Genomic DNA, 19,780 nt, shown 5'->3' on the forward strand with positions numbered 1-19,780 from the left:
CAGGCGTTGTGGACACGCAATGGCAGCTAACCCCAATCCCCGATTCCCTTGGCCATGCCCAAATCCCAACCCCAGCCCCCAGGCTTGTGCCACCCCTGAAAGTGCTGCAGCTGGGGGGAATGTTTTGCTTTCTGTCTTCTACGTTTCACATCTTTACGCCTTTTTATTTATTTTCTGTGTGTTTTGCTCATAATGCACTTCTGCCCACTCCTTCGTTGCACCCTCGTCACTCTCTGTCTCGCTCTTTCTTTCTGTTATGAATAAGAATGCGGAATGCTGAAAGCATTTCAACGGTACTTTAACCCCGCGACAACAACAACAACAACAGCACCAACATAGACGACAACGCACATCTTGGAATCCGCATAAAATCCTTTCGCCACTCCCCTGAAGTTAGAGTCAGTCTCTTCTGGCTTTGGCCAAGCAGGAACAGCATTTGTCGTCTACTCTTGTTGTTTTAGTTGTTGTTGCTGCATGCCTAGACAGGTCTACACAAATTTGTTACGTACTTTCCGGCGCATACTTCCCAATCCCGGTTCCAGTTCCAGTTCCAGTTCAAATTCCCATTGCCATTCCCTTCAACCTCAGTCAGGTACAAACGCTTGCTGTGTGAAAGGGACAGAAGGGGAGCTGCGTGGCGCAGTCAACAATCATAACCGTTATAGATGCATGTATGTATATGTGTGTGTGTGTTTTTGTGTGAGTGTGTTTTTGTTTTAATGTCTGGTTCAGCCTATGTTTATGTTTGTTTTTGTTTACTCGTGTTGCTGTTGCTGCTGTTGTTGTTGTTGTAGCGGCATTCCCTCTGTGTCTGTGTAAATATTGATTTTTTTGCTGGTTTGAGTAATGTGAGAAAGCAGCTAGACATTTGCTTAGCAGAGCTGCATTAGTTTAACCTTTGAAAACAGCTTTATGGACTACCAAAATGCGTGAATTAAACACCGATCCAGATGGAATCCACTTAAATTAAAATAAAATATTTTTTTTTTAAATTATAGCCAATACATTTATTTGGCTTACCAAGCATATTGAATAAGAAAACTTAATCGGAACTTAAAAATATATTAGTATAATATTTATTGTAGTTACGATTATAATGTGTAAAAGAATATAATAATAGATGTGTCAAATTAATATCGTGAATCTCTATAACCTGGCTCAAGTCCAGAGACGCGTACTAAAGTATCTCCAATATTAGTCCATATGTTAACTAAATATTTGGAATATGGGAATGTTACAGTTGAATGTGTTCGACTATAAGATACACTTCACTTACATATTTTCCATAAAAGCAAATATAAAAGCGGTATTATCGATCAAATATACCAAAGATTACTACAATATAGGAAAATGTATGTTTGGTAAATTGAATATATACCATCGATAGAAAATATACCAAATTGTCAACATTTTAGGCCAGAGAGCTGCAGCCTTTGAATTCTTGTTGGAGCCTACCGTAGGCTCGGGTATAAAAACTAATGAACAAATATAACGTCAGCTGTAATATCTAGATAAAGACTGAATTGATTTATTCTGATTGTCATGAACAAGTCAAATAACAAATTGATTTACTCACACACTAATAAATAAAACCATTCCATATAGCTTCATAAATTGCTCATAGTTTGTGCAATAAACTGTGCAAATGTAATAACAATCTACTGAAATTGTAAATTCGAGCAATACGATTAGCTCTTTTATTTAATGACTATTTTTGCATTAAATGTCTTAAAACAATTTCCCCAGCGTTGGCTGTGGTTATCAAAAATAATTTTATTATGCCAAATGTACAATACGAAGTACTTTATATAGACCAGAGTGGCAAAGCGGAAATAAACCAAAGATTAAAGGCTTATCTGCTGGTTAAGCTATTACTCACTGTTCGCTCTGAACTTTTAAGCATGGCAGCAAGTGAATTGTTGAAATGTCAGTTAATCGCTGAAAGGTCTGGCCATCAAGTGAATTCTTTCCCTCTCTCTCTCTCTCTCTCTCTTTCTCTTCTGTCTACCTTTCTCTATTGTGTCGCGTGGACATATAGAACGGGTTCTCGGTGACATCCATTTGCACAAACATTCTGGCATTCTCTTCTCCATTGCCTGTCGCCATTTTATTGCCAACGCGCCTGTCACCTGCAATTGCATTTAGCAGCGCGTGGCTCGTGTCATGTTTGTCCGTGTCCACATCCTTTGGTGCAGCAGCAACTACTTGCTGCACTTTTAGTTTACCTTTCGACGGCTGCTGTCAATGTCCTTTCGCCCCATCCGTGGGGAGGAGAGCAGAGCAGAGGGGGAGCAGGCAGTGCAGAATGGGCGAGAGATAGACGAACAAACAGAGGGACTCGCTTGGCCCTGCTAGATGTTTGTCTGAATGCAGTCGAGTGTAAAAATATGAATGGCAAATGGGCGTCAGGGCGTCGGGGCGTCTGGGCACGCCCACAGCTCTGGGGGCAAATAAATTGCATACACATATGTGATGGCAGTCTCTCTCTCTGCGTGTGTGTGTGTGATGTGGATGTGGATGTGGCAAGAGGGAGTTCAATGCTCTTGCCTCTGATAAATGTTTAGTCAGCGCCTCTGCAAAAGCGGCCTCCAATTCACTAGGCAAAGCGTCGTCTTGCAACACTTTCTTCGCATCGCTGGCAATCAGAAGATGCAGCACCATGTATTCTACTCTGGGCAGATTCTTCTTGCCACAGCGGTGGCTGTAGGTGGCATGACAGCGAACATGCAACAAGAGCGCAAAATAGGTGCAACAGCAATGGCACAACACAAAATGCAGACAAACGAAACTAGTTTTTTATGATAGGCAACTCAAGAGAGGGAGAGAAAGAAACAAGCCCTAAGACAGCCACTGCCCCTTAGACAACAAGGAGCGAGCCAGAGCTCCCATCCTTGCCACAAAAGTTACAAAGAGGAAAGCGGAAAGCGGCTGCTTTGCTTGTAAAGTTGTTGCCAAAGTTGTTTGTGTTGTTCTTGCTGTTGCATTGTGCTGTGTGTTGCTGATGGCGTTGACTTTGAAGCGACTGCATCTCGGCGTCTTGTGTCTCGTGTCTTGTCTCCTGCAGGCGGCAAACGCGTCATTGACCTCCAGAGCTGCGCACAGCAGCGAAAGATGCAAAAGTTGCACTCACAGCAGCAGTCATCAAGTTGCAGTTGCAGTCGCAGTTACAGTTGTTCAGTGGCCAAAAAATGCAATCAACCTGAAATAAATGGCCAGGCCAATGCACGCATAAATTAGCCTTTAAGCCCTGCGAGTGTCAACCGAACAAGCCAGTCAAGCCCACTCCCCCAATCACCAATCGAAATCGCAATCCCAAAACCAAAACCGAAACCGAACCCAAGTTCAACGGCGCAAAATTACCAAACGCTGGTCAAGAATGCGCCAAAGCAAACAGAGAAGAGAACAGAACAGAACTCAATTAAACTCAAAGCGCCGAAACCGAACCCGACCCGAACCACAAAAACCAGTTTTGATGGCAACTACAACTTCAACCTGGAGGTTAGACGATGGAGACAGAGTCTGGGACTGAGACTGAGACTGAGACCGAGGCTGATGCTACAACCGAGTCTGGGGCGGCATCTCGGACAGTCGTGAAGGTTTCTTTTGCTTTGACTTTGGCTTTGGCTGCGCCTGCGCATTGTTTGCCACAGAGCTTACTCTAATTCAAAGTGCCTCAGAGATGCCTCCCTACCTCCTTTCCGCTGTTGCTGTCATGGCTTTGCGGTTAACCACAGGCATCTTCGCCAACAAGCAAAATTTATAAGATGATGTGCCATGGCATGCCCGAAGCTCGAAGCGATCTCTGTTCTCAGTTCTCAGTTCGCATTTCTGTGTATTGTTCGGATTACATAAATTGATGTTGAAGCTTCTTGAGTTGGGCTGCAACTTGAGACGAGACGCAAAATGTTCCAGAGTGAAGCGTTAAATGCGCTCCGGGCTCTCTTCTTTTTATACCCGCTACCCATAGGGTAGAAGGGTATTATAACTTTGTGCCGGCAGGAAATGTATGTAACAGGTAGAAGGAGGCATCTCCGACCCTATAAAGTATATATATTCTTGATCAGCGTCAACAGCCGAGACGATATAGCCATGTCCGTCTGTCCGTCTGTGTGTCTGTCCGTCTGTCCGTATGAAACACTGGATCTCAGAGACTATAGGAGATAGAGCTATAATTTTTTTTCGACAGCATTTGTTATGTTTGCACGCAGATCAAGTTTATTTCAAATTTTTGCCACGCCCACTTCCGCCCCCGCAAATCAAAAAAATCGAATAACAAGCGTAATTTTAAAGCTAGAGTTCCGAATTTTGGTATATACAATAATAACTATAGTATTTATGATTTCTGAAAATTTGGTTGCGATCAGATAAAAATTGTCGAAGTTATTAAAGAAATACTTTTGTATGGGCAAAAACGCCTACTTACTAGGGGTCTTAGTTGCTTTGGCCGACAATCTGGTATATTGTGCCGTCTATGGTATATTTTGAATACGGTACTATGTCGATATACCAAATATACCATTCGGTATATTTTTTAGTATTTTGCAGTATATTTGGTATATTTTGAGAAAATACCGCAAAATATATTTCTTTTATTCAAAATGGGTAGCGGGTATCTCACAGTCGAGTACACTCGACTGTAGCTTTCTTACTTGTTTATTATACTGCTGCCTCAATGCATTGCAACGCAATGACAGTTGGCCATCAAAAGGCATTTGTATAGAAGCATAAAGAATTATGATAATCAGTGAGTGGCGTCAAGAGTCTACTATAGTCTACTATATAATTAGATAAAAGCCAGTTCGTTCATCTTTTTCTTTGTATTTATCTATTATGAATATTCAACACTTTTTGTGGTTGCCCTCTTCTTCTTTTTATTTTCTCACTTACTCATTTTATTTTTTCGCCAAGTTTTAATTGACCTTGTGCAGCATAAACCAGCTGTTTAGCTTAACTAACCAATTTATTTTAATTTATTTGCACTTCAAACAAAACTTTTCGCTCTCGCAATAAACTTGGATCTATTTGTTGAACAAATATGTGCAAGAGAGTTCAACTTAAAGGCCGCTAATGAAATTACTAAACCGGAAATTGTATCACATATGAAATTTTCAGTTTGCCAGGTGTTTTAAATATTTTAAAAGAATTGAAGAAATTCAAAGAATATATGTACATAGATCACAATTGTTCTGTAAGACTGGATTTCATTATTTACGATTGTGTTAAATAAATTGCAGATATAAGTTTTTAAATATTCTACTCTTTTTTTGACAGCGTTTTATATTGTTGCACTCAGATCAAGTTTGTCTTACGAAATATAGTTTTTGGTATATTTGAGTATATATATATAAAATATTAACTAGGTAATATTATGGTGTCGCGCCGGCTAAGTTTGTTCTACGAAATATATATATATTGGTATATATTAGTATTTTTCGGTATATTTTTAGTATATTTGCTTAAAAATACCGCACTGTTTGGCTCTTATTAAAAATTGGTAGCGAGTGTCTTCCAAACCATCTGCAGCTTTTTTATTTTATTTTCATTTTTTGGCTCTTGTCCCACTGTGCGATGACATCCTGTCTGGTGTCACTGTTATCATTTTGCCGTCTGTGTCAAGTCATTTGGCTATGTCGTGTCACTTGATACCTTCTGATGTGGGAGTTTTGTGGCCATAAAATGCTCGTAAACCAAACAAAAGTTGGCATATATACAGTTTACCGGTTATTTAACGTATGCTCAGTACATGTAAAACTGTAAGACAAAGCTAAAATTTGGATACTGAAAATAAAAAATAAAAAAAAAAAACACGAAAAAGGAAAATAAAAAAGCTGACGCTAATGAGACCATAAATGTAAAGGCTGCCACAAGACAGAGCCAAGTGGCTGCAGTGCGAGACGGCAAATGAAACAGCGACTCTAATTGCTGCAAAAGAATGAGATTACGAGCTGCAACTACAACAGCAACAGCAACTGAAACAAACAACTGCAGCAATACCAACTGCGAATGCAACTGCAACAGATGGCCGCCAATCGACCAGCGACCCAATTGCAAGTAGCTTGGCCAACTGGCTGAATAGCTGGCTGGCTATTTACTTTTAGCTGGCACTGTGTCTGTTTATGTTTACCTGCTGACCGCCTCTGTCTGTCTGTCTCCCTGTCTGACTGTCTGTCGGTCTCTCTGGCAGCCTCAGCTCCGACAAACAATTGCAACAGCCGAAGCAACAACTACTGTTTGACAATTTATCAATGAACGCTTTGTTGTTGTCACTATTGTTGTTGTTGTTGTTGCTATTGTGCGTTGCTGCTTTTCTTATTGGAACAGGAAGTCGCTTATTTGCTGCAAGTGCGCATCGCATTGACATTTACTCTTGACGCTCTTGAGAAAAACACTGAAGGAAAATGGCCTCCCTCTGTTTTCCATCCTCCGCCTCTTGCTTCATTTACATGCTGCTTGCAATTTGTTGTTATTTACTTGATTTCTTCTTGTTTGTATTTTGCATTGATTTATGGACATCCACTTAACAACCAAATACGAATGCAAAAATTCCACCATTGCCCCATTTTTTGCTCTTATTTCGATTGTTGTTGCAGGCAACCTAACAAATTTACGACCTGCAACAGCGCAACAAAATGAGCAAATTTTGCTCAAAGCCACCACAGCAAATCCTAAATTACTTTTTAGCCTCTCCAGGGCCAAAACCCAAATCAAAGTCAGAGTTACAGCCATACTCAGAGCCAGGACCAGAGCCGTGAACCAGGCACCCTTTTATATACCCGGAATGTATAAAACGCAGGAAATTGGGCACCTCTGACTTAGAGTTATATAATATATATTCGCATATTCTTAATTTGTCTGCGAATCTGACTTGTCTTGCAAATAACTCGCTAATAGTGCAATGCAAATAGTTCAGTAGTTTGTTTGGTATTCATTTTTTGTTAATTGGTATAATATTAATACCGCATATCTGAGAGTTGATCACATTTATCGTGTTCGCTTATTTGGTTTATGGGCACTCTGACTACGTGTGTTTCTTGATCGTCTCTTCTTGTTGCTTGGATTGGAAAATCGAAATCAAAACTCATAAAAATGCAATTTGCGCCAACAACTTCACTTTAAGTATGGCGCCCACAAAAAGTCTCTTCATCCCTTCCACATCGCAAGGAGAAAAAAACCCGAAACTCATAATCCAAATCTGATGGCAACTTCAATCGAGACGAGGGAGGTCTTCAGGCCGGCGACGTAGTTGCAATTTGCATGTGCAGGGGGAGCAGAGGAATTGCCTGACAGAGGGTGAAGATGTTGGCAGAAGGCGCCATAAAACCCATTTGGCGCTCAACATTTAACGTGTTTCAGTAGTTGTTCATAGGTTGGGGAAGGGGCAGAGAAATGGGGTTGTAGGTTGAGTATTCCCGGTATTCCTAGAGGCGTGCTAATGTATTTGTGTGCTTGTGTTTGTGTATGTTTATGATGGAAATTTATGAGTCGAGGGTAGATGTCAGTGCAGGGTTGCAAAGCTGCGATTTGTAGCTGCGCAACAACATTTGTAACCCGGATATGCCTCTTACAGATGCCTAGTTGCATGGGGCTAGTTATGAATGTGATAAATGTGTGTATGTGTGTGGGGTATATTGGCTGCAATGAGTTTAAAACAAAATAAACGAGAGCATTAAATTACTTTTTCGAAATTTTAACTATCTAACATATTAGTACAAAAAAATCTTTGAAATTATTTCAATTTTCTAGTGCAGTGAAAATTATTATTTACAGCCCTTAATCCTTTGACAAGATACTGGAATTTAACGACCACATTTGTCGGCATGTTAATATGCCACTTAGGGGGCAATTGGGCGGGGTTCAACTGCTATGCTGGCAGGCAGATGCCAAAATTCCAAACTCAGGCCAAAAGCGAGTTTCACATGTGGCGCATAACACACGCACTTTGCATAATTAATGCACCGACAATGTCACCAGTTATACACTTGAGACTGCAGACCGAATACTACAGGCTAGAGAGTGATATAGAATAATAGAAAGAGACAGAGCGAGTTCCCTTGATGATGACTTTCCCTAAGCGGAAGTTCAACTGAGCTATGCTTGTTAGTGACTGAGCATTTTTGTATAATTAAAATAAGAAATTGCCACTTAAAGACGACAGTAAATTATGAATGCAATGCCGAACGGTGAACACTGAACGCTAGATGGCGCTGTTGTCACGCGCTCATTAGCGGGAGCATTGTGCAAAAGGGCGCCCGCATCTGCACCCAAGAATCCCCCTCCCAAGCAGGAAGTCTTTTGTATGAGTGAATGTAGGAGTGTGTGCGTGTGAAAATGAACAACTTGAGCACGTGAACGAGAACGAAAATGACACACCTGATGGACGGGTGGAGCACTCAGAGTGCAGTTAGACACGATTTGTGCGACTCACACTCATTCCACTTCCTATTTCTTTTTACAGGAGCTAAAGGAGAGCTTCAACTATGGCCTCTTTGCGCCCCCCTCAAATGGCAAGGCTGGCAAATTCCTGGACGAAGAGCGACGACTGGGCGACTATCCATTCAATGGACCCGTTGGATATCTGGAGGTCAGTGTAAATAGATTTTCTGTGTGTGTTTCTTTAACTAACCTTTGTCGTTGTGTGTGCAGCTCAAGTATAAGCGACGTGTCTACAAGATGCTCACTCTGGATGAGCGTCAGCTAAAAGCGTTGCACACACGCGCCAATTTGCGTCGCTTCCTGGAATGCATCAATGGTGGGCACGTGGAGAAGATAGCCAAAATGTGTGCTAAGGGCTTGGATCCGAATTTCCATTGCTCGGAGAGCGGCGAGACGCCATTGTCGGTGGCCACGGGCGCCAAGAAGCCCAACAAGCTGCTCATTGCTCTGGTCAATGGCGGTGCTCTGTTGGATTATCGCACCAAGGATGGAACCACGGCGTTGCATCGAGCCGTCGAACACGATTCCCTCGAGGCGGTCAGGTGAGTGCAATGCACTTTGAATGCACCTTTTAGTTTCATACTAACGCTGTGTTTATCTAATTTATCAGCACACTGCTTGAGCTGGGCGCCTCGCCTAATTATCGAGACGGGCGTGGCATAACGCCTCTCTATATATCGATAACACGCAAGTGCGAGGCAAAGATCACAGAGAGTCTATTGCACGATCATGCCACGCTGGGCATACAGGACAGCCAAGGCTGGAACGAAGTGCATCAGGTAAACTCGGTGGCAGTATATACTCTAAGCTAATACAATTGGTTAATGTGACCCCGCCACCGTCTCCCACCTTCGTGAAGGCATAATGATTGATAATAATGCTATTTGAAGTCTACTGCTGGTGCTGGTGCCTGGGTCTCTCTATCACTTTCACTCTTCTACTCTCACTCTCTCTCTCTCTCTCGATTTGAGATTGAACAATTTGCTAATTGAATTTGCTGTTTTTTCTCTTATTTATTTATATTTTTTGATATTGACTCTGTCTAACTTTAAAACGCTTGCCTAACTATTGTAATTGTGATCAGGCCTGTCGGCATGGCCTGGTGCAGCACTTGGAGCACTTGTTGTTCTACGGTGCTGACATGGATGGACGCAATGCGTCCGGTAACAGCCCTTTGCATGTTTGCGCTGTTAACAACCAAGAGGCTTGTGCTAGAATGCTTCTCTTTCGCGGCGCACAACGCGGTGCCCAGAACTTTGCCAACCAAACTCCCTATCAGGTATTTAAAAACAAACCAACAACAACACAAAATTTTACTCAATTCGAATAATTTCTTTTTTATCTATAGTCTAAGAATGAATAATGATTAATTTTGAAACACTTTTTATCTACAAACTATACAAATAATGATAATACAATAATTAATTAACTTGTAGTCGTAATTTGTAGTACTTTTCTGGTACTTTTTCCACGTAGTCTTTGCTTGTAGTCCATCCAATAATTTTGCTAACCTTTGCTTTTGGTAACATTCCGGCCTAATATGATCGATTCTATTCCCTTAGGTCGCTGTCATCGCCGGTAACTTGGAACTCGCTGAAATCATTGAGAACTACAAATCCGAGGATATCGGTGAGTGTGCAAGAGCCTCAACCCACATCATTCAAATCTCATTCACACAGACACTCACAAGCAAACTGATTAATATCTTTGCTATCGACTCGTACTTGACATTGACATCGTACTTTTTACTCATATCTCAGTCAACGCTTTTGTTAATCCCCTCTAAATCATCCATCCCAATTTCCATTTCTTTTATCGTTGAAGTATTGGTTTTTATCTCATAGTATTTCCTCCACTCAGTCACAAGCTATTGCCATATAGATAGTTCGATTTCTAGTTGATTTTGTCATATTAAATTGTAAACCCAATTTCCAATCGATTTAGTTCAGTTTCAAAACGACACTTCAAACAGTTTTCATCTCAGGTATCATCATCAAATCATTTCATAAGACTCTGGTTCCAAAAGTATATAATAATCAAACAATCTATCTCTTTATATATATCTGTATATGTATAAAATATATGCATTTGCTTGTCAACTTTTATTCAGATATTTTCTCTATATATATCACTCTCTCTATCTTTTTAAATAGTGTATATTTATATAATAATTGTAACTGTAACTCGTTTCAATTTCTCTCTCTCTCTCTCTCTCTGTCTTGCTCTATGTTTAGTTATTGTTATCGTTACCGTTATCGAATTTCCATATTCATACAACATACTACATAACCTACATGTTTCATACTACTTCATACGTTTAGCGAGCTTGCTTTTTAGGTCATTCCTAGAATGTCCTTATTTTGCTCTATTTTGCTTTTTCTAACCGCTCGTTTCTATCAAGGCATCCTCTTTCTATACAAAAAGAGCCGTAAGTACAGTAAGTAAATGTGTTGTGTGTCTATATGTGTGTGTGTGCCAAATTTGCGTAAACTCACTTTTTTTGGCGTATCCTCATACTGAGTGTTAGTTCCCAATTGGTAATGGCCAAGGCCCGCTAGGAACTTGTTCTCTTTTTCTTTCAATCCTTAAATTTTAGCAAACGCTAGTTGGAGATGAACAAACTGTACTGCTATTTTTACCAAACAATGAAAATACGTATTAATAACATTGTTGTTAGCTGTTATCAATTGCGAGAAGTTGCTCCACTCAAAAATGACATTGAACAAACATTTTGCTAGTACACAAAATTCTCATTAGCAACAGCTGATTACGCAAATGTGGCGCCATCTATGACAATTTTTGGTACGCCACATTGATGGTCACTCTTTTTATGACAAAACGAGATAAAAATCGCGGCTTATTTTACTTTTAAATATTTGGTTAATGTCAAGAAGGCATTGGTCGGTGAATCAGTGCTACAGATGCGACAACAACACATAATCATAATCAGCAAATACTCGTATATGTTATGGCTAACTCTTCCCCTTGTACCCCTGCCGTCTGCTACGACACATAAATTCAGCTCGACTGCCGACTGCAGAACGAACAACAAAAAAACCACACCAACAACATTGACATCAACTAACTCACACACACTCTCAAACAGCAACAACAACAAACACAACAAATATATACCCACACTCACAGAGATATATCCTACTCCTTACTTAGTACCCTTCCGGGGACCTCCGCGCTACAATCCGAAGCGCCGATCAGGCATCGGTTGGCTGAGCGCCAATGGGGCAGCTGGGGCTGCGCTGCTTGCTGCCGCTGCCGGTGGTCTTGGCGGTGCAGTTGCGGGGCCAGGGCACGGATCAAGTGCAAATGGTATGAACGGTGGCAGCCTGATGGGCACACTATCACGCCAGCAGTTGCAGCAACTGAATCCCCCGCATTCGCATCCGCACCATCAGCATGCCCAGCATCTGCACCACCAGCACCAGCAGCCGCATCTGCAGCTGCATGGCCCGCCCTCGCCATGTCCCTCGGAGCACATGATGGGCGCCTACAGCTCAGCCAGTTCGAGTCTTTCCGAAGGCTCCTCCGGACATCGTTCGCACGAGGATGACATCAGCATTGTGACAGGTAATCGCATTTTACTCTACTTTGATTTTTCCACAATTCGAAATGAAGCTAAGTTAACTTTAATTTAACTCATACATTAACTTTGAGATTAGACTAGGATTTACTTATGATTTTAAGCTATATTTGTATTATATGTACACTGTACATAAAATTGCATTACTTCTGTTCCTATTTTAACTCTGAGGAGTATGTTCTAAGCACACCAAGAGGCTAAGTATAAAAATCATAAATAACTTTATTAAGCATGTCTTTCAGTTAAGATTAACTAGGATATAAGAAATATATATGTATATATGTACATGTGCATGGTTCTGAAGGATGCTTATTAATGATGGGCGATAAGAGAGTAATGGATAATTATAATAACTTAATATTATTTGCAAAACAATATATATTTAAATTATTATTTGCTTTAAGTGTATTCCAATATTATTCTTATACTGGGCGAACTCATCAGATAATTCTGATTAGTAATCATGATACCAGATCACTAATTTTTTAATTCAGCAGGAAATTTCCGACAGTCACACAAAAGAAAAACGAAAATATTTAATCTTTATGTGTCTTATATTCTTAATTTAATTCTTAAATTTTTTCAATCCTCATAAGAATTTGTTGATTACTGATTAAAATTACGTTCTGAATGCGCCCATTCTTTGATTCAGTATAATTTTATAACGTAGCACATATTTTGATCTTTGAATTTCATTAAGCGTATAGTTTACTTATAATTTCTCTTTAAACTATTCGTTATACATATTCCATGCTCACGTCGTCCATCTCAACCTCAAATACGAATGTAACCATATACTCATGAGTGCATCCGTTCGCTCTTGCTTGAATAACTTTACTCATTCCCATTCTGTCTCTTTCTCTCTCTCCATACTTGATTAACTTTTAATGTGTGCTCAGTCCACACGAAGCATTAGCATTCTGCATGAGTTCTCTGTCGTCATCTTAAGTGTTGTTTTGTCGTTGTCCTGGCCAAACATTTACCGATGCATCTTCTAGCAGTTGAACTGACATTCCATTTCCGCTTCTGCCATCCACACAGATAAATCGCTGGGCGACACCAGCGACATCATTAGCGACTCCTCCGGCGTGGGCACGAACTCCGATTCGGCCGCCTGTTCTATTGGCCATCCCAGCACCACGGTGGTCTGCATGGAGCCGTATGCTGGCAACACAGTTGGCCACATACGCTTGCAACCGGGCGACGTTATCGAGGTGGTGGGCAGCACCGACTGCGGACTGCTCGAGGGCTATGTGAGGGGCACCAATCAATCCGGTTTCTTTCCGGCCGACTGTGTGCAGGAGGTGAATCTGCGCCAGAAGCACATCACCAACGTGATGACCGCCAGCACGGGAATGGCGCCACAGCAGGCACCGCTGCAGCCACAGCAGCAGCAATCCTCCTACCAAGGGTCGCCGCAGCTGAGTCTCGGCGGCCACTCGGGCAGCTCCAGCACACTGTTGCAGCAGCCCCATCAGTCGCCCTCGCTCTCGATGACCAGCAACGGTTCCTGCCAGCAGCAACAGCAGCAACCGCAGCAGCAGCAACCAGAGGGCAATGGCATTGGAGTCGGCAACAACTCCATTGGACAGTACAGCAGCGCCACAGCGCCGCGCATAAAGAAGGGGTAAGTGATGAAATCCTTTCCAGTTCTTTACTGTTGTTAATTCCTGCCCTTTTCATTTTTAGCGCATACAATGCGCCACGCTCGGTGGTGTTGCATCGCGCAAAGCGCGGATTTGGTTTTATATTGCGTGGCGCCAAGGCCAGCTCGCAGCTGATGCAGCTGCGTCCATCGGAACGCTTTCCGGCACTGCAATACTTGGACGATGTGGATCCCGGTGGCGTCGCCGACATGGCCGGACTGCGTCCGGGTGACTTTCTGCTCACCATCAACGGCGAGGACGTGAGTGCCGCTTCCCATGAGCAGGTGGTGGAGATGATACGCTCCGCTGGCGCGCTGGTCAACATGACGGTGGTCTCGCCTCAGTTCCCGCTGCAGATGCAGGCCACCGCCCAGTATCTGCCCAGTGGCGCTCGTGCCGGTAGCCAGCATCTGTCCAGTGGTCCCAGCACGCCGCAGAGTGCACATCGCCAGTGCGCCACGTTGCCGCGCAAGATGTCCATGGGACCGGGCAGCCATGCGGCTGGCGGCAGCAATGCCCCGGGCGCTGGAGGAAGTGTGCGCATGGCGCCGATGCCGCCGCGACGTGATCCCAAGACCACGCTGAGTGTGGGACGTGCCAGGGCCAAGTCAATGGTCGCTGGCCTCGAGAATGGGGGCGAGAAGGAGCAGGACGAAGTGCCACACACCAAATCGAATTCGGTTGAGTCCATTGCCACACCCACGCCCACGCATCCGGGCACGCCCGTGCAGCTGCGCACGGCCAGCATCAAGGCGAGGCCGACATCGAGTCGCATCACGGCCGCCGAGCTGGAGGAACTATTCCAGCGTCAGCAGGGCGAAGGCAGCGCCAACTCGAATGCCAGTCGCTATGCCACCATGATGACCAGCTCGCGCTTCCAGTCGGGCACCGACAGCGGCGCAGCCACGCCCCCCGCGGCCAATGGTTCGCCCATGCGAACTGGACCGACCGTCTATGGCAGCGTGGCTGAGATGAAGCGCAAGACGGCGCGCACCAAACACGGCAGCGGCACGCTGCGTGGCAAGCCAGTGGCCACGCCCACCGTGGGCGGCGTAGCGGGCAGTGGCAGCGGACGCGACCTCAAGCGTTTCCATTCGACGCCCGACTTGCATGGTCCACAGCTGCACGGTTCAGCGTCATCCATCTGGCAGGCAGCAGGCAAGGGGCATCACTCGCAGGACGATGTGGCCACGTTGCATGCCTCGCTGCAGCGCCTGAATACCACAGGCGACAAGGACAAGGCTAATGCTGGAGCAGCTGTGTTGCCGCCACCAAATCATCCACCGCCGCCGCCGCCAGTTGGCCAGGTGGTCAAGGTGGAGACACGCAGCAGTGTCTCGGAGTACGAGAGCACAATTTCCTTGCAGCAGAAGTTGAAGAAGCGGGCAGAGAACGATGCCGTAACCTCGGCTGCCATTGACGGGGTGCAGAGCAGCTTCAATCCATCGGCTAATGCCAAGATCTATGCGTCGCCGCAGGAACTGCGCAACGTGATGGCCTGGAAGCTAAGGCAGGCGCAGGAGAAGCCACCGCAGGAGAACTCAGCTAGCTCGCAGCAGCAACAACAACAATTGCAGCAGCAACAACAAATGCAAATGCAGCAACAGCAACAGCAAGCGCAGCAACAACATGTTAGTCAATATGCAGCGCCCACACAGCTGCGACCTCAAGTTAGTGTCGCCCCTCTGGCGTCACACTATGCAGCGCCACAGGTGCAGCAGCAGCAGCAACAGCAGCAACCACCACCAGCACCAGCTGCAGCAGCAGTTGCGCCAAGCACGCAATCGCCACCAGCTCCGCCACCGCCGGCGCCGCAACCGCCGCCAGCACCAGCACAACAACAACAACAACAGCAACAGGCCAATGGCAACCCAACAGCAAATGCAGGTCCAGCGCCACCAATTCCCGAGCCAGATTATAGCTGCAGTGAATCGGATGGCGAGGATGAGAACTCAATTCTGGTGGCTCGCAACACAAAGCTCAACGAAAAGATAGCGCTCTTCGATGTGCCCGAGACAAGTGGCAACAGTCAGGCGAGGTAAGTCCGTCATATTGCTAGTCAAACTCACTCTCTCATTCCCTTTTTCTTTCCTTCTTTTTAGTGGCAGCAGCTCTGCCTCTGGATCGGGATCAGGCGCCTCGATATCCCATTCACTGTCAGTGGAGGAAATTCAACGCATACGAAGCAATCTCAAGACCTCCAAGTCCTCACCGAATGGTTTTCTCAAAAAGGAAGACGAGCAGCAACAGCAGTCGCAGCAACTGCTGCAGCCACAGCAGGCAGCACATGGCGAGGACGAGTGCGACAATAGCAGCTCTGGCGTAAGCAGCGATCAGGAGTTGGTGACAACAGTTGGTGGCAACATGACCAAACCTACGGATACCATCAAGAAGAAGCCAAGCGTGACCATTGTTGAGGAGCCCAAGACCATTCCCGATACGCCAGTGAAGCCAATGTCGAAGACAACCATCAGCATTGGCCCCGCCACTGGCAACATGAAAATCAGCAGCAGCAACAGCCCCAATAGCAATAGCAATGTCAGCACAAATGTGGCGCATGTTGCAGCTGCCTATGAGGCAGCCACAAAGGCAACCAGCGGCAATCTCAACAACAATGCCAGCAGCAATCACAACAACAACAGTAACAGCAACAGCAACGTTAACACAACAACCACGCTGACAGTTAAGCAATTGGTGCAGCAACAACATGCTCCAGTCATACAACAGCAACAGCAGCAGCTGAGCAGCAAGCCGTCAGCGACAATTGTTGCAAACAACAAGCTGCCAGCAACAGCAGTAGCAGTAGCTGTAGCAAATGCGAGTATTCAGGAGAATGTCAAGCCTAATCAGGCAGTTCTTACTCCACAAGTGCTGGGACGTATACCGAACGTGCATCATCATCAGCAACAACAGCAGCAGCAACTTCTGCAGCAGCAGCAACAGCAGCTGCATCATCAATCGAATCCTAACATCAAGCTGATTGCCACCCAACAGCAGATACTGCAACAGCAGCAGCAACAACTGGCACACCAGCAACACTTGCAGCAAATCCTAAAAGCCAAAGCAGCCGCCGCCGGTGGCGCCAGCACTGCCGCCTTGGTAGCTAAGCAGCAGCAGCAGCTGCACAAGGGACACGACTCCGAAATGGAGCAGCGTTCGGATCTGGAGGACGACGATGGAGAGCTGAGTCCCTCACCGCCCGCCAAGGCGTTCCAGCGCCACAATTCGCTGACGCGCAAACAGGCGGCTGCCATTGCCATGCAACGCGGTGCCACACGCAGCTCGGCTGTGTCCTTGGTGCAATTGCCGCCGCCATTGGAGGCGGACAGCGATGGTGAGCCGCCACAGCATCCACAGCAGCAGCAGCAGCAGTTGGCCACGCATATTGTGGGCATGCTGCCCAGCGGCCAGTTGGTGGCAGTGCCATCTGCTGCTGTTGCTGCCGCTGCTGCTGTGCCTCAGCCGGGCAACAACAATTTGCAGCTGTGCACCGAAAACTTGGTGCTGGCACCGCCGCCGCAATTCTGTGATTGCAACGATGCCAAGCATGCGCCTCAGTATCATCCACAACAGCAACAGCAGCAGCAGCAACAACTGTTGCAGCAGCAGCAAGTGCAGCAACAACAGCAGCAGCAGCAGCAACATATGCTACTGCAGCAGCAGCAGCGTCACCAGCAGCAACTGCAATTGCTGCAACAGCAACAACAGCAGCAACAGCAGCAACAACAACAGCAGCATCAGCGGCTGTCTGGTGGCGCTGGCGCTGGCGCAGTAGGCACCTTGGGCCGTGTGCGCATTGTAGGCGCCATGCCCAAGGCCAATCATCACAGGTTGCACTAAAGTGTGGCAGCAACATAAGCTGGCTGCAGCAACAGCGATCGAAGTATCGATAAATAATCATTTGCCAAATCGTTAAAACGTTAATTAGTGTTACGTCAAAACCAGTCATTGCCATTCACAACGAATAGCTGCACTCGAAATGCATCCACACACATACACACACACACATACACTCTGTCACCCCCACTGCAGTGCACTGTGCGCACCGTTGGCAACATGTTGCCAGCAACATGTTCAACTTTCGATTTATTGTTAATTGCAAGTCAAGTGCGAAAGCGAATGCGAATGCTATCGATGTATATTAATAAGTAACGAGAAAAAAACCAAAAGCGAAAATTAAAACAAATATTTCATATGCATTTTAATGAGAAATTAGAAAAGCTACGACAAATGAATTAGACAATTTCTGGCACTATTTTCGATTTGATTCATTTCAATCAAAACAAAGAAATATTATTATAATTTTTATTGTATTTATTGCGTGTGATATAAATTTATGTACGACAACAGAAAGGAAAAGGAAGGAAAATATTTTAATCGCCAATCTAAACATGATTGCAATATATAAGATATCTTCTATCTACATTAAAATATACGTATGTAGATATTTAGTATAGTCATTAATAGATTGAAAGCAAACTGAGCTATTTTCTCTTCAATTTTCTTAGTTTGTTTTCGAGCATCAAAAGCGAAAATTGTATTTGTGTTTGTTGTGCAAATAATCAAAGGAAAATTCGTAAATGTCTGTACAATAAATGTACAATTATTTTCGCAACAAAAACAACAAAAACAAAATAAAAAGTTAATATGTTTTAAGTGTGGAGTGTTGCAAGGGGAGGGCTAGTGCTTTTCTTCAGTATCCATCCATTAATCATTCAATCAAATGACATACTAGTATAATGCACAAATCAAATAAACCTACAAACATATAAAACTCACCATTTAAAATTAATCTAAATTGTAGTGTATGTTTTATATAGCTGCAATGAAGTGCAACACAACAACAACAAAAAAAAACATAATAATAATAATATTGATAATAATGAAAATATTTGAATATTTGCGCATTTAGTCGAATTTTGAAGTCGAGTCAAGTAACTATTTCTAATCGGGAGTAAATTGAAGCAAAATAATCGCGTTTTTAAATATAATATTTAATATTGAAAACTTGCAAATTGACCCAATTAAAGTCATGAGATGTTTGCTAGTAAAATTTACAGTTTTAGAAATTTACTTTAAACACTGTTTTTTTGTATACTTATTTTTTAGAGAGAAACTTTAACTTGCTAAAGTATTACAAACAAATAACTGAAAGAGGTTCTCACCAAAATATATTTGCACTTACTTGCCGCAAATATTACAATATTGAAACCATCTTTTATAATCGGATGAAAAGTAAAAGAAGAAGATGAAGAGAGAAATGATGTTTGAAATGGGTATTTCACTAGTAACAATTATTATAACTAAGGCTGATTTTATTGCATGCAAGCCATGCAGCAGTGCATCATGAAAACATTAAACAATGCAATTCATTGATTGACTAGAAATTGCAATTGATCATTGAATTGATTCATATGGTAACTCAACTAGAGCAAAACAGGCAAGAGCTAAAGCGTGGCGCATTTACAACTGTTTATTAAAACATTAAAAAAACGAGTCGCAAATAATGAGTAAAAATGAATTCATTAATTAATAATAACCGAAATACTTATGTATAACATTTAAAATTGGCAGGCCGCACCTTAGCACTAGCATCTAAGTGTTGAAAAGTTATTAAACATAGCCCGACACATACGCATATACACACAAATGCACACACACACACACACACACACACACACCCACGAACACATTTATAAACATATATATGTATTTACATAAATAGATTCGCAAAGCTAGCTTCTAATTAGATTTAGCACACTATTTAGTTATCGCAATTATTTGTAAATTGTTTTTAGTTGAAACAGTATCGTTATAAACATTCGAGTACCCCCAATATTGCCAATTTGCTAACGTTTAATTTGAGCCTTCGAGCTTTGCTTCACGTTTAAGTCTGGGTTAACTTCGAAGGACAGATATCCATGTCAAGTGCTCATCCAAGTCCTAACTTTGTAAAACTATATAATTTTACTAATACAATTACATTTATTACATACCTACATACATTTAGAAACGTACATTTACCGAGAACATGCGAAGTGAAAGAGCGAGAAATATTATTAAATATATGCATACTATACTACACACATTATTAATGTTAAAC

At 43.5% G+C, this 19,780-nt stretch overlaps 1 protein-coding gene across 6 annotated transcripts in view; it reads left to right on the forward strand.

Moving 5' to 3' along the window:
* The window catches only part of LOC132794150 (SH3 and multiple ankyrin repeat domains protein 1), a 79,520-nt gene extending 60,151 nt beyond the window's left edge, over positions 1-19,369 (forward strand). For 3 of the 6 annotated variants that reach the window (XM_060804413.1, XM_060804414.1, XM_060804416.1), the window contains 9 exons: positions 8,456-8,581; positions 8,644-8,975; positions 9,044-9,212; positions 9,518-9,712; positions 9,996-10,062; positions 11,605-12,018; positions 13,073-13,658; positions 13,721-15,715; positions 15,780-19,369. In XM_060804413.1, the coding sequence (XP_060660396.1) occupies positions 8,456-8,581; positions 8,644-8,975; positions 9,044-9,212; positions 9,518-9,712; positions 9,996-10,062; positions 11,605-12,018; positions 13,073-13,658; positions 13,721-15,715; positions 15,780-17,517 (5,622 nt within the window). In that variant the 3' untranslated portion in view covers positions 17,518-19,369. The remainder of the gene's footprint in view (positions 1-8,455; positions 8,582-8,643; positions 8,976-9,043; positions 9,213-9,517; positions 9,713-9,995; positions 10,063-11,604; positions 12,019-13,072; positions 13,659-13,720; positions 15,716-15,779) is intronic. The other 3 variants (XM_060804417.1, XM_060804415.1, XM_060804418.1) reach the window with 3 other exon arrangements.
* Positions 19,370-19,780: the final 411 nt, after the last annotated feature.

The sequence above is a fragment of the Drosophila nasuta genome, chromosome 3 (assembly GCF_023558535.2).
Source record: "Drosophila nasuta strain 15112-1781.00 chromosome 3, ASM2355853v1, whole genome shotgun sequence".
In the NCBI taxonomy this organism is placed as follows: domain Eukaryota; kingdom Metazoa; phylum Arthropoda; class Insecta; order Diptera; family Drosophilidae; genus Drosophila; species Drosophila nasuta.